Source organism: Thalassophryne amazonica, chromosome 7, assembly GCF_902500255.1.
Source record: "Thalassophryne amazonica chromosome 7, fThaAma1.1, whole genome shotgun sequence".
Lineage (NCBI taxonomy): Eukaryota > Metazoa > Chordata > Actinopteri > Batrachoidiformes > Batrachoididae > Thalassophryne > Thalassophryne amazonica.
Genome location: NC_047109.1, coordinates 79,854,798 through 79,869,764, shown reverse-complemented (window position 1 = coordinate 79,869,764; position 14,967 = coordinate 79,854,798). Strand labels below are relative to the sequence as shown.

General features: G+C 41.2%; 1 protein-coding gene across 4 annotated transcripts in view; it reads left to right on the top strand.

Annotated features, from left to right (window-relative positions):
* fdps (farnesyl diphosphate synthase (farnesyl pyrophosphate synthetase, dimethylallyltranstransferase, geranyltranstransferase)) overlaps positions 1 to 12,364 on the top strand; it is a 33,828-nt gene extending 21,464 nt beyond the window's left edge. For 3 of the 4 annotated variants that reach the window (XM_034174735.1, XM_034174737.1, XM_034174736.1), the window contains 9 exons: positions 475 to 624; positions 697 to 837; positions 6,993 to 7,073; positions 7,177 to 7,299; positions 7,375 to 7,463; positions 7,546 to 7,618; positions 9,647 to 9,724; positions 9,901 to 10,035; positions 11,486 to 12,364. In XM_034174735.1, the coding sequence (XP_034030626.1) occupies positions 475 to 624; positions 697 to 837; positions 6,993 to 7,073; positions 7,177 to 7,299; positions 7,375 to 7,463; positions 7,546 to 7,618; positions 9,647 to 9,724; positions 9,901 to 10,035; positions 11,486 to 11,686 (1,071 nt within the window). In that variant the 3' untranslated portion in view covers positions 11,687 to 12,364. Of the gene's footprint in view, positions 1 to 261; positions 625 to 696; positions 838 to 6,992; positions 7,074 to 7,176; positions 7,300 to 7,374; positions 7,464 to 7,545; positions 7,619 to 9,646; positions 9,725 to 9,900; positions 10,036 to 11,485 lie in introns of those variants that run through there. The other variant, XM_034174734.1, reaches the window with a different exon arrangement.
* The last annotated feature ends 2,603 nt before the right edge of the window (positions 12,365 to 14,967 follow it).

The following is a 14,967-nucleotide window of genomic DNA, read 5'->3' as shown; positions in this document are numbered from 1 at the left end:
TTTTCACAGCCTAAACAGTACAAATAACTAGCGACTACTGGGTGAACAAGTTTAAAAACTGTCGAAACAACCACCATTTTGAAATATTTGGGAAAACCCTATATATATATCATGTATCTGTGCACTCATGAGTCTGTAATAAAGTAATTATTATTTTATTATAGTGTAGTGTCCCACTTAGTGGTAGAAAGGTGAACTGCAACCATGCTGTTTTCAAACGAGTGGAAAGAAAGACGGTCACGTGACCAGTATTTCGAAACGCCGTTGTGAAACCCGTGTCGAAGCTTCGTGCTTCGATCGTCTTCAGGGCGGAGCGGTATGGGTTCGATCTTGATCAGATCTCTGACGCTGGTTTTAACAGTGAAACGTTTGATGACTTTTTTCATCAGCGCTCCTAAAACGAAGCTGCGGCAGTGCGCTCCTCCCATTAAGTTAGCACAACTCTCTCTTGTGTCCTGCACGTCGTCTTTACAGGGAGACGACGCTGGAAAAGCTGCTGAAGCTAAGAAGACTGTTCCAGACTCGCAGATGTTCGAAGACAAGTTTAATGAGCTGGTGACGGAGCTCACACAGAGGGATGTGACCGATCCCGTGCTGGCTGACGCCATAAGCAGACTAAGGGAGGTACTGTATGTCGTTTCGCTTCGTGCTTCCTTCCACGCTGTTAAAGCCTCACTGTATTTTTGTGTGTGTCAGGTTCTGGTGTTCAACGTCCCTGGAGGAAAGAGGAACCGAGGCCTGTCTGTGATTGGCTCGCTGCGGGAGTTTGTCCCGCCCACTGCGCTCAGTGCTGACACCGTGCAGCGCGCTCTGCTGGTCGGCTGGTGCATTGAACTGGTGAGGGCGTAACATTTTTAGAGAACAGAACATGATCTTCTGTGTCCTTGCAGTTTTACTATGTTACCAGATTGCTCCGTTTTTGACATGGTGAACATACAGTTTTACGAGGAAAAAAATGAATCATGTGGGACAAACAAGTAGACAGGTACTCAGTGGAGCACATAGCTCTGCCAGGACAAATCCAAATATACTCCACAGAAATATAAACGCAACACTTTTGGTTTTGCTCCCATTTTGTATGAGATGAACTCAAAGATCTAAAACTTTTTCCACATACACAATATCACCATTTCCCTCAAATATTGTTCACAAACCAGTCTAAATCTGTGATAGTGAGCACTTCTCCTTTGCTGATAATCCATCCCACCTCACAGGTGTGCCATATCAAGATGCTGATTAGACACCATGATTAGTGCACAGGTGTGACTTAGACTGCCCACAATAAAAGGCCACTCTGAAAGGTGCAGTTTTGTCACACAGCACAATGCCACAGATGTCGCAAGATTTGAGGGAGCGTGCAGTTGGCATGCTGACAGCAGGAATGTCAATCAGAGCTGTTGCTCGTGTATTGAATGTTCATTTCTTTACCATAAGCCGTCTCCAAAGGCGTTTCAGAGAATTTGGCAGTACATCCAACCAGCCTCACAACCGCAGACCACGTGTAACCACACCAGCCCAGGACCTCCACATCCAGCATGTTCACCTCCCAAGATCGTCTGAGACCAGCCACTCGGACAGCTGCTGAAACAATCGGTTTGCATAACCAAAGAATTTCTGCACAAACTGTCAGAAACCGTCTCAGGGAAGCTCATCTGCATGCTCGTCGTCCTCATCGGGGTCTCGACCTGACTCCAGTTCGTAGTCATAACCGACTTGAGTGGGCAGATGCTCACATTCGCTGGCGTTTGGCACGTTGGAGAGGTGTTCTCTTCACGGATGAATCCCGGGTCACACTGTCCAGGGCAGATGGCAGACAGCGTGTGTGGCGTCGTGTGGGTGAGCGGTTTTCGGATGTCAGTGTTGTGGATCGAGTGGCCCATGGTGGCGGTGGGGTTATGGTATGGGCAGGCGTCTGTTATGGACGAAGAACACAGGTGCATTTTATTGATGGCATTTTGAATGCACAGAGATACCGTGACGAGATCCTGAGGCCCATTGTTGTGCCAACATCCAAGAACATCACCTCATGTTGCAGCAGGATAATGCACGGCCCCATGTTGCAAGGATCTGTACACAATTCTTGGAAGCTAAAAATGTCCCAGTTCTTTCATGGCCGGCATACTTACCGGACATGTCACCCATTGAGCATGTTTGGGATGCTCTGGACCGGCGTATACGACAGCGTGTACCAGTTCCTGCCAATATCCAGCAACTTCACACAGCCATTGAAGAGGAGTGGACCAACATTCCACAGGCCACAACTGACAACCTGATCAACTCTATGCGAAGGAGATATGTTGCACTGCATGAGGCAAATGGTGGTCACACCAGATACTGACTGGTATCCCCCCCCCAATAAAACAAAACTGCACCTTTCAGAGTGGCCTTTTATTGTGGGCAGTCTAAGGCACACCTGTGCACTAATCATGGTGTCTAATCAGCATCTTGATATGGCACACCTGTGAGGTGGGATGGATTATCTCAGCAAAGGAGAAGTGCTCACTATCACAGATTTAGACTGGTTTGTGAACAATATTTGAGGGAAATGGTGATATTGTGTATGTGGAAAAAGTTTTAGATCTTTGAGTTCATCTCATACAAAATGGGAGCAAAACCAAAAGTTGCGTTTATATTTTTGTTGAGTGTATTTTATCAGAGGTTTTTCGCTTGTTGTCAGTGCATTCTTTTATCCTGTATTTCATAATGTTGCATAGACTGTTTCTATAATCCCGGCTTTTCCGTCTGATACAGATGCTCAAAGGGCTTTATAATGATGCCTCACATTCACCCATGCATGTGCCCACACACAATGATGTCAGCATCCTGCTCATCTGCACACAGTGAGCAACTTGAGGTTTTAGGATTATTTATGTTATGTAAGGCCCAAGGCCGGTGATTACATAATTTTTTGCCAGGGGTTGTATAACGCGTCAGTCGTTCACTGTAGAAATAATTTCCACTCTTAATTGTCACCTCTTCTAGATAACCACACACCAGCATATGGGTGGGGGCGTACGTCATGCTATGTTGCTTTTGATGTTTTTATGAGCTGCCTCAGGGGTCTGATCAAATGGTCTTGCGGGCCACATACGAGGTCTATTAGAAAAGTATCCGACCTTATTATCTTTTTCAAAAGCCATATGGATTTGAATCACGTGTGATTGCGTCAGACAAGCTTGAACCCTCTTGCACATGCATGAGTTTTTCCACGCCTGTCGGTTGCGTCATTCGCCTGTGAGCAGGCTTTGAGTGAGGAGTGGTCCACCCCTCTCGTCGTCGTTTCATTGCCAGGAAATGGCGGAATGATTTGGGCTTTTTTTCCATCAGAATTTTTTCAGAAACTGTTAGAGACTGGCAGCTGGAAACCATTAGAAAAATTTATCTGGCTTTCGGTGAAAATGTTACGGGCTTGGTAGAGAATAAGGAGTGTTACTGTCACTTTAAGGACGGGCCCCAGTGGCTGTGGGGCGAGCCGCCATCGACAGGCTGAGCGACCATTTCATTTCTAAACGGATGGCTGTCTGGATCCGTGACCATCGTGTGCCATTTCTCTGGTTATCACAAGAGCTGGACATCAACCATTTTCCGGCAGATTTCACTTTTACCAAGAGATTTTGTCATGGAAAGCCGAGCAGAGGCTTCGTGCGTCACGATGGATTCGCTACTGGAGCGAGACAAAACCACCTCCGTTTTTGTCTCACAGAACGGCTTTGAGATGGCTTTCAGACAGCTGTCAGTGGTTTTTCCATCGAGTGATTATCCGAGAAATTGTGGATGTGCCTGGACATGCCAGAACATGTCCCGTGAGGCTTCATCACGGTGTTGCTGTGCGCCATGCGGCACCGCCGCGACGCATGAAGCCTCCGCTCCTCTTTCCATGACAAAAACTCCTGTAACAGTGGAATGTGCCATTCATTTCCAAACTGGACGCTGTGTTTTATCCGGGAAGTCATCTGACTAGCACAGGAATTGTGAAAAGACGTGGACATCAGCACTTTTTCGGCACATTGAGACAGACGTGCGGAGGAATTCCGCGTGTCGCGGCAGTGCCACATGGCGCAAAGCAACGCCGTGATGAAGCCTCATGGGACATGTTCTGGCATGTCCAGGCACATCCACAATTTCTTGGATAATCATTCGATGGAAAAACCACCGACAGCTGTCTGAACGCCATCTCAAAGCCGTCCTGTGAGACCAAAACGGAGGTGGTTTTGTCTCGCTCCAGTAGCGAATCCATCGTGACGCGCGAAGCTTCCGCTCGGCTTTCCATGACAAAATCTCTTGTTAAAAGTGAAATCTGCCGGAAAATGGTTGATGTCCAGCTCTTGTGATAACCAGAGAAATGGCACACGATGGTCACGAATCCAGACAGCCATCCGTTTAGAAATGCAATGGTTGTTTAGCCTGTCGATGGCGGCTTCAGAGCGCAGCGCGCCCCACAGCCTCTGGGGGCCGTCCTTAAAGCGACAGTAACACTCCTTATTCTCTACCAAGCCCATAACATTTTCACCGAAAGCCAGATAAATTTTTCTAATGGTTTCCAGCTGCCAGTCTCTAACAGTTTCTGAAAAAATTCTGATGGAAAAAAAAGCCCAAATCATTCCGCCATTTCCTGGTAATGAAACAACAACGACGAGGGGGCTGGACCACTCCTCACTCAAAGCCTGCTCACAAGCGAATGACGCAACCGACAGGCGTGGAAAAACTCACGCATGCGCACGAGGGTTCAAGTTTGTCTGACGCAATCACACGTGATTCAAATCCATATGGTCTTTGAAAAAAATAATAAGGTCGGATACTACTTTTCTAATAGACCTCGCATGGCCCGGAGACCAAAGGTTCCCCTCTCTGCTCTAGACCATCACGTCCATCAGCAATGTTGAATCTACTCCTGAATTCAGATCAGCAGCAGAATCGAATTGCTTTGTAAATCAATCAATCAATTTCAATCAATTTTGTTTTTTTTTATATAGTGCCAAATCACAACAAACAGTTGCCCCAAGGCGCCTTATATTGTAAGGCAAGGCCATACAATAATTATGTAAAACCCCAACGGTCAAAACGACCCCCTGTGAGCAAGCACTTGGCTACAGTGGGAAGGAAAAACTCCCTTTTAACAGGAAGAAACCTCCAGCAGAACCAGGCTCAGGGAGGGGCAGTCTTCTGCTGGGACTGGTTGGGGCTGAGGGAGAGAACCAGGAAAAAGACATGCTGTGGAGGGGAGCAGAGATCGATCACTAATGATTAAATGCAGAGTGGTGCATACAGAGCAAAAGAGAAAGAAACAGTGCATTGTGGGAACCCCCCAGCAGTCTACGTCTATAGCAGCATAACTAAGGGATGGTTCAGGGTCACCTGATCCAGCCCTAACTATAAGCTTTAGCAAAAAGGAAAGTTTTAAGCCTAATCTTAAAAGTAGAGAGGGTGTCTGTCTCCCTGATCTGAATTTGGAGCTGGTTCCACAGGAGAGGAGCCTGAAAGCTGAAGGCTCTGCCTCCCATTCTACTCTTACAAACCCTAGGAACTACAAGTAAGCCTGCAGTCTGAGAGCGAAGCGCTCTATTGGGGTGATATGGTACTATGAGGTCCCTAAGATAAGATGGGACCTGATTATTCAAAACCTTATAAGTAAGAAGAAGAATTTTAAATTCTATTCTAGAGTTAACAGGAAGCCAATGAAGAGAGGCCAATGTGGGTGAGATATGCTCTCTCCTTCTAGTCCCCGTTAGTACTCTAGCTGCAGCATTTTGAATTAACTGAAGGCTTTTCAGGGAACTTTTAGGACAACCTGATAATAATGAATTACAATAGTCCAGCCTAGAGGAAATAAATGCATGAATTAGTTTTTCAGCATCACTCTGAGACAAGACCTTTCTAATTTTAGAGATATTGCGTAAATGCAAAAAAGCAGTCCTACATATTTGATTAATATGCGCTTTGAATGACATAGTAATGACATAAATATGAATAAACATAAATAAACATGACATAAATAATAGTAATAATAATATTAACATAATAGTCTCCTTTTTATTTATTTTTTTAACCATTTTAATGTTAAAGAAGCTTTTCTTCTTCACCATTCTAATTTTGCTCCTTAGTGGAACTAAGGGATTCACAATCTTTATTACCAGTGTGATCAAACTTAAACTGGTCCAGAAACAATTTAGGAGAGTGACCAGTGGGAGTTAAAATACTTTGTGTGGTGATGGCAAATATGAAGTTGGGATTTTCTGATTCAACCTAAAATTGAATCAGAAAGTCAGATACAGTAAATGGAAAGGAAACTTAAATATTGTTGCAACAACCAGTAGTTCCTCAAAGATGCATAAAACCTTATGAGTAATTCTACTGCAAGACGTAGACAAAACTTATTTACAATGACAGAATTTGTTAATGTTTAAAATTTTACAGATTTCTCATATTATTATGTCAATCAGTTTGACAGGGATTGTTTGGTTTTTATTTGTTTGTTGTCATGGATTACAGATTGTGTTTGTAGAATTTATTTAAGGGTTTCTTTAGACATGATCCTAATAAGAGGGAGGTGATGGTCTAGTGGTTAAGCATTAGGCTTGAGACCAGAGGATCCTTGGTTCAAATCCCAGCCTGACTGGAAAATCACTAAGGGCCCTTGGGCAAGGTCCTTAATCCCAGAGTTGCTCCCAGTGTGTAGTGAGCACCTTGTATGGCAGCACCCTGACATCAGGGTGAATGTCAGGCATTATTGTAAAGCGCTTTGAGCGTCTGATGCAGATGGAAAAGCGCTATATAAATGCATTCCATTTACTGTTTAAATTCAGTTTAGTTGTTGTTGTTGTTGTGGTGTGTGTTTTTTTTTTTTTTTTGCTGGGGTGAGAAACTAAGGAGTGCAGCCAAAACGCTCACTAAAACCCTGTTTTGCCACTTGTGTCTCAGACTGATTGTTTCCATGTTAGTTACACTGTGGAAAAGGTGTCAGTCTGACTGTCATTGTTACTCTTGGCTCGTAGCTTCAGGCGTTTTTACTCGTGGCTGATGATATTATGGATGCATCAGTGACTAGAAGAGGACAGCCCTGCTGGTACAAGAAAGTAAGACAATTATGTTTCACAGAGTGTGAATAATATGCTTTATTTTTCACTTTTACTTGTGTGCTGGCTGACTGTAAATTTCTACTTTTTTTTTTTTTTTAAGGACGGAATAGGTCTGGATGCCATTAATGATGCATTTCTCTTGGAAGCAACAGTCTATAGATTGCTTCGCCGACACTGCAGGGACCAGCCCTACTACATCCACCTACTCGAGCTGTTTACTGAGGTACCGAAAGTTTTCAGTTGCACATACACATGCAGCACAGACAGAGCATTGTTACTGCATCTGTGTGTGTTTCAGACAACTTTCCAAACAGAGCTTGGCCAAGCGCTAGACCTCATGACAGCCCCTCCTGGCAAGATTGACCTCCACAGGTTCACCATGGAGAGGTACAAAGGATTGTTTGAAGTGATGACATCATCAGAAGAGGAGGAAAACTAATGGGTGAACATGTCTTTGTCTTTATTTCAGGTACAAAGCTATTGTAAAATACAAGACTGCCTTCTACTCTTTTTACCTGCCAGTGGCTGCAGCAATGTACATGGTGAGTGTGTGTGTGTGTGTGTGTGTGTTTATACAGCAAATCTGAACAAACAACAGGAACTCATGCCTTTTTAATAGGTACAAAAGTGAAAATGCTGCTAGCAATTTCTGATTTATGCAATTTGGCTTTTAGAACTTTCTGCTAACTTTCAAAATGCACAATATGCAGGTTTGAAAAATAAGAGTCCCATCAAAACTTAATAATAACACTGGTCAACAGGATTTTTCTTTCTTTCTCAATGGGGGATTTTCAAGATCCCCCTAGACGGCGCCTACGCACATGCTATCTGGTCAGGGAGACACGGATTCCTTCAATAACAAAAACTGTCAAGAAACTTTCTCGTGTGTAGCTGGAGTTGTGTGGCGGTAGGAATAGCCTTTTGAATGCTTGAATAACGATGTCAGTTGCACAAAGAAATCAAATAGTCAAAAGATGTTCATTGCGCTCAGAGTGTTGGTATTTTGGTTGTTGAACTTTCCTAGCAACAAAGCCCCAGTCACACAGCACTAACGAAGGACACTAAAGCAAAACAAGAACTCTGGACTTAAGTTTACTTTCAGAGACATCATTTAACCGTCGCCCAGCTTCGTTCCTGTACGAATCCTGGTGACAACTTCAAGTCGTCCGTATTCCATTTTGCTTTCTGTCTTGATGGTTCCTCATTGTTTATTAATTCCTGTAGCGTCAGCGTTCCGTTTGACTGTCATCCAACTTTGCCCGACGTCTTGCACGAACACTGTACACACTCGCATACAGCTGTTCGCATGCTGTCTTTGGCTGGAGAGGCTGTAGGCACACGCAAACAGCTGTGTGCCAGTTCGCGTGCCGTCTTTGGCTGGAGAGGCTGTGGGCACACGCAAACAGCTGTGTGCCAGTTCTCGTGCCGTCTTTGGCTGGAGAGCCTGTAGGCACACGCAAACAGCTGTGTGCCAGTTTGCGTGCCGTCTTTGGCGCGCAGCTGTTTGTGCGTGTACAATTTTCATGCAAGATGTTGGACTTGGGAGGTTGGACAAAGTTGGATGACTGCCAAACGGAATGCTGACGCTATGGGAATTACACAAACGATGAGGAACCATCAAGACAGAAAGCAAAACGGAATATGGACGACTTGAAATTGTCATCAGGATTTGTATAGGAATGAAGCTGGACGACGGTTAAATGATGTCAATGTAAGTCCAGATTTCTTGTTTCATTTTGGCTTCAGTGTCCTTCGTTAGTGCCGTGTGACCGGGGCGTTACATCAATATTCACACCACTGCAGCACTCCTTCTCATTCCATTTGGGATGGCAACAAAATGACTTTCCGATATGGTGTGAAATTCACCTCCAGTGGCCATTTCACTCTCTGGAAATCTGACAGCTGAGCAGGTGTTTCTAATGACGTCAAACACGCGAGCGAGAGGCTCACTAACCGGAAGTCTCGGTTTCAAGATGGTGGCGCATCTTGAAAATTGTCCATTACATCACCTTTTTTAGACATGAAAAAATAATTCACGTATTAAGCATTGAAGCAAAAGCTGCAGTCTCGCACACCTCTTCTGTACCATAAACGATATTCTGGTTCTTGTTCACATTTTGTGAACCTGGTTTAAAAACTGTGCTTTTAAAGCTGCTTTTGTGCACGATTAGTGGCGTCAAACTCACGACTGAACGAGCAACTTTTACGTAATCCAACAATACAGAACACACTGACTGCAAAAAATCATGATGTGACAGAGGAAGTTTGAGTTCAGATTTGGATTCAGCACCCAAAAACTACCCCAAATCAGTTCTCAAAGTCCATGCAAGATTTTGTTTTTTTTGTTTTTTTGACCAGTTTAATAATAATAATTATAAACCACTTTCTGGTGCAGATTATACATTTCAAAGTACTTTTACAATTAAAATTACTCATTAAATCCATGGGTGGCAGTACACTAAAATGAAGTGTATACAATAATTAACAAAAACATCGACCACCCTCAGTCACATTAGCCAACTCCAGAAATGTATTTTTCATCATAACTATTGTGGCAATCCCTTTTGTAGGCAGGGATTGAGAGTGAAGAGGAGCACAGTAATGCCAAACACATCTTACTGGAGATGGGAGAGTTTTTTCAAATACAGGTAATGCTGTTACACATCATTATTATTATTACATCATCAGTACACAGCATGGTATGTGTAGTAAACTGAGTGAGAATTCCAAAATTTATGCATCATAATCTTATTTACTTATTTATCAAACAATGTGGTGTGTAAATATTACAATGTGTAACAACATTAATCAATTTAAATTGCAGGATGATTACTTGGACTGTTACGGTGATCCTTCTGTGACGGGGAAGATTGGTACAGACATTCAAGATAATAAATGCAGCTGGCTGGTTGTGTCGGCACTAGAAATCATGACTCTTGAGCAGAGAGCAGAGTTAGAGGTGAGGATTCATATAGCAACCAATTGATACAGTACTTCAAATTAAAACAACAACAACAACAACAAAAAAACAAAAACAAACTGAAAACCCAGTACATATACTTAGGCTTTGGAGAAGCCCAGCCCTGTCACCTGTAAAATGCAGTGAGTGAATAAATACATAAATGAGACCATCCTTCCAATTTAATATAAATGTTGTCATCTTGTAGGTCAACAGAATAAATGTCCGTAGACTGAGACCAAACCGGATTCAGATGTAAAGTTTGAAACAGCATCTCAATCAAAAAAGCATCTTTCATGTACTAATTCATTTGTTGTTGAAGGTTATAATTATTTATTTGAAATTAGGTTTGTACCTTTTTTATATATATATATAATTATTTTATTTTTTTTAAGAAACAGAAAAATCTTACATTTTGTTTTTGTTGGAACAGGAATGTTTGGACATTTCAAACTGATTTAAACTAAATATCAAAATTCATTGTTATTGAAATTATAGTGTGCCTAAAATTTTGTCCTGATATTATAGTAAATGTAAGGTCTGAACTGTGCCAAGATTGATCAAGGTGATTTTATTTATATATTATTTTTTTAGATGGATCTTTTGCCCACAGTAGCTAAAACATATTTTAGGAGTTGAATAGAGAGATTTTAGTTTTGTAACACAGAAAGTTATGAGTGGCACCGACCTACCACCTGAAATTTCCATATATATATATGCAACATTTTATCAGCAAAGAAAATGGTCAAAGCATATGTCTAGGAAATAAATTTATGGCTGGATAGAAAGCTGAAAGGTTGAAGTTTTTCATACCAGTGTCAATATTGGCCCTGCATTTTGTCAGTCCAGCATAAAGTTGCTGCACCTGTTTGACACTCTTGGTCTGGTGCTAAAACTCAATCATTTTTGTTCACTGTAGTATGGTTAATCTTGGCATTTTCCTGAGTCTTGCTTGGCATCAACATAAACTTCAGGGTCTCTGCAAGTAAAAAAAGAAACATAAGTGATTAAGTTTGTAGCATTTAAGGGTCAAACTGAGTGTTTTAAATGTTGTATACTTTTTTGGGACACCCACACACACACACACACACACATATATATATATATATATATATATATATAGGAAATTTATTATTGGCTGTTTTCTCATAAATAGAGTATGACAAGTATAATATCACATGAAAATCACTGAACTGTACAAATGATCATGTTTTGCAGTAAGAAATGTTATGCTGGTTTTTTGGGGGGGGTTTTTTGTCTTATTGACTATCAACAAATGTCTACTGAGCTATGTAAACTCATGTTTGCAAAACTGAAATATTTTCTCCTTGTCTTGGTTTTTATGATTGTGTTCCACAGTGGAGTTTGTTCTGATCACCCTGTTGTCCTGCTTTCACTTCTTGTCATTAGTTAGCACATTAAATTAATAAAAATTTTGTCCTCTCCTCAGGCATGTTACGGGCAGCATGATGATGCTTGTGTTGCGAAGGTCAAAGCACTGTACAACGCCCTGCAGCTACCAACAGTCTACAAAAAATACGAAGAGCAGAGCTACCAGCAGCTGCACAAACTCATTAACTGTTACGCTCAAAACCTTCCTCATTCAGTTTTCTTTAATTTTGCAAAGAAAATCTATAGGAGGAAGAAGTGAAAAAGAATGATTTTATTTTATTTTATTTTATTGGAAATTGTATTTGGTAGAACAGGGTTGAATGGTTTTGCTTATGTTAGTCTGGTTTTAGAGTGGCTATGGGGTAGGACAAGGCAATGGGTGAATTTTGAACCAGGCTCCCAGCAGCCATTGGTGTGTGATTTGTAGAGATTTGATTGGGAATGTCACAAACAAGGGGCCAGCATGGTCCTTTAATGGTTAGCACCATTGCCTCACATCAAGAAGGTCCTGTTACCTCTTCCCACCTGGTCTTTTCTGTGTAGTCTCGTGGGTTCCCTCCAGGTGCTCCGACTTCCAAAGACATGCAAGTTAGGTGAATTGAAAAACTTTAAATTGACCATAGGTGTGAATGTGTTTGTCTGTCCAGGGTGTAACACGCTTCTCGCCCTATGGGTGCTGCAATAGACCCCAGCCCCTCATGACCCTAATTGGAGTAAGCGGGTATAGAAAATGAATGAATGTCACCAAACAAGCTGCCTCTTTTGAATCATGTTTTCTATTTATTGATGTTGCGCCATAATGGCCCGTGTCGGCTGTCATGAAAACGGCAGGAAACCATGGCCATAAAGATGAGATCTGTATCACACATGCTTTATCTTGCCTTCAGTATGTGGCAGGAAGAAAATACAGCACAAACCAAATAAAATACTTTGGAACAGATTTATTTGATTTGTTATAAAAAGGGGCAGTAGATCCAGATCTTAGCCAAAACTAGTTGTCAAAATGGATTTTGTTTCTCAATGTTTACTTTTTATATTGTGACTGCGACTGTCTGTACAGACAAGACTATATTGTCTCTGATTTTATGTTCTCTATTGGCCATAATTAATTCCTTAGTTGTAATTTTGTACATCTATTTTGTATGTTGAAATGTGTCGGATTGTTTAAGCTGCAGGTGCAAATTTGTCATATGGCTGATCCACAAGGGGTGCAGTCATGCTGAAGCAGTGCATGAACAGATTAGAAATTTAGATTAGAATTTTATCGTAACAAGTAGAGAATAAAATAAACTACAGTGTCTATTTAAAGCTTAGAAACATTGTAAAATTGGTTTCAGGTGTAATGTGCATAATAAAATGCATTGAATATATGACCTGTGGCTTAATGAAAGCTACATGTTTGTGCTTATTTGTTCTTAGTGGACAGTAGCTAAAAAGTGGGTGAAGAGACAGTATGCTGTGCTAAGATAAAATCATTTGTGGCTCACTGGAGGAAAAGGACAACATAAATATTGATTGATGTATTGCCCATATTTATTACATACACGTGGAGGATGTGGTATACAGGGGTGTATTCAGGATTTTCTGATGCCTGCCATGATCAACAGTGACTCATGCAAGCAAAAAAACATTCATTATAGCAATTTGCACAAGTACGCTTTTTGTTTTTTTTTGCAGTGAGATTTTTGCAGCGATTACAATAGAATTGGATGTGAAATGTGATGGGGAAAAAAAACATGCTGTGGCGCATCTATTAGGGATGACAGGTGGAAATTAGCCAGTGGCTATAATCTGGCTTGTTTACTTCACTGTGTGGCGATGTACATTAACTTGTACTGTCACTTCACAAATATTTTTTATTTTTATTTATTTTTTTAAAGTAGGCTGGTAAAGGCCAAGGCCTGGAGTGAAGAGGAGGAGCATGACATGGCCTCAATCGGGTACCAATTGCTCTGAGCTAAGGCGAACCAGAGCATGATCTTACGAGCAACTGCCCAATATTAGTCAAAGAAACTGGGTAGGCCAAGCCCATCATGGGATAAGTTAATTTGCAAAAATGATCTGCTGACTCTTGCATGCTTACCAGCACAAATAAGTGAGGATCTTATATGATCTAAAGAGCTGAAAAAATGACCTGAGTGGGTAGGAAGATTGGTAAACGCTGAAAAATGTATAGAAATCTCAGATGTATATCTTAACAGCCTGCACTCATCCAGCCATTGAAAGAGATAAATGGCTCCAACTCTGTAAATCAGATTTAACTTGTTAAAGCAGTAAGATTATGTTGCTGTAATGTACACATGGCTCTAATGATGCTTACCGCTAAATATTTGAACCCTTCATTAGAAAGCCTAAAAAGAATTAATGATTGTGGTAATTGTTTAGCCCACTAGTTGATATCAAAACATTCACTTTTTGAAAGGTTTAATTTGTCCCTGAAATCATAATAAAAGTTTCTAGGAGAAGATATACAGAAATTTGGATAGAGGGTCACAAACATATAAAAGGCGATCATTGGCATATAAGAAGACCCTATGAGTGGTACCCAATCTTTGAATCCCCTTAATTCCATTCTTAGCCTTTAAAGCAATCAAACATGGTTCAGTAACAAGTGCAAACAAGAGCAGGGAGAGTGAACAACCTTGGCAAGTCCCACTGAAAAGAAGTAAGGGTCCAGAGCACTGGCCATTATTATAACCTGATGTACAGGTAAATGTAGGGTAAATGAACCCAAAAGAAGCCTGTGACAAAACCAAACTGCAGCAAAGAGAAGAAAAGATTGTGCATAGTGCATGTTTTGCATTTTGTATCTCCAGTTACAGCTTGATGATGAAGTGGTATCTAGGAAGGTTTCCTTAAAAAGAAGACCTGAACGCTACAATTTGCCAGAAGGTACATCTGAGATCAAGAGCTCATGTTTTGGTGAAAGAAAAGGGCACTGTATTTTGGGTATATACCCAACTTTTCAAATAATTTGTTGAATTGTGTTTAATCACTAGAGCATTCTGACATATGCAGCTGAGAGTAAAATCTAAACGTATTACTTATCTCCTTTGAGTTTGAAGGACACTTGTCTAGTCTTGTATCTGCCCAATTTGGCTTTGGGTTTTCGTGGCTTTTAACTGGTGAACTAGGAGGTGGCTTTGTCTTCGTGTCAATACATGACTTCCTGAGAGTGAAGGAAAAGTTGTTCAGCCTCCTTTGTTAAGGGAAGATCAAGTTTGTAGTAGCATTCTTTCTTTGTACTAACATGTCTAAGATATATCCAATGACTTGTAAATGTTCCTGTGTCCCTCCTAAGTTGTCTCAATAAAACTGGCTGTAAAAGTGATTATTTAATCCTCATATTTTGAAAAAAAATGCCACCGTCTCAGTGTTTTTTTTTTTTTTTTTTGGAATGTATAATAAAAATTAAATGAAAATTACAATGTAAAACATGGAATATTTGGGTTCATACTGTCTGCAATGAAACAAGTAAATGTAAGGACTATAGTGGTGTTGGGGGAGGGAGGGTTTCTTCTTTTTTCTATCTATGAGAAT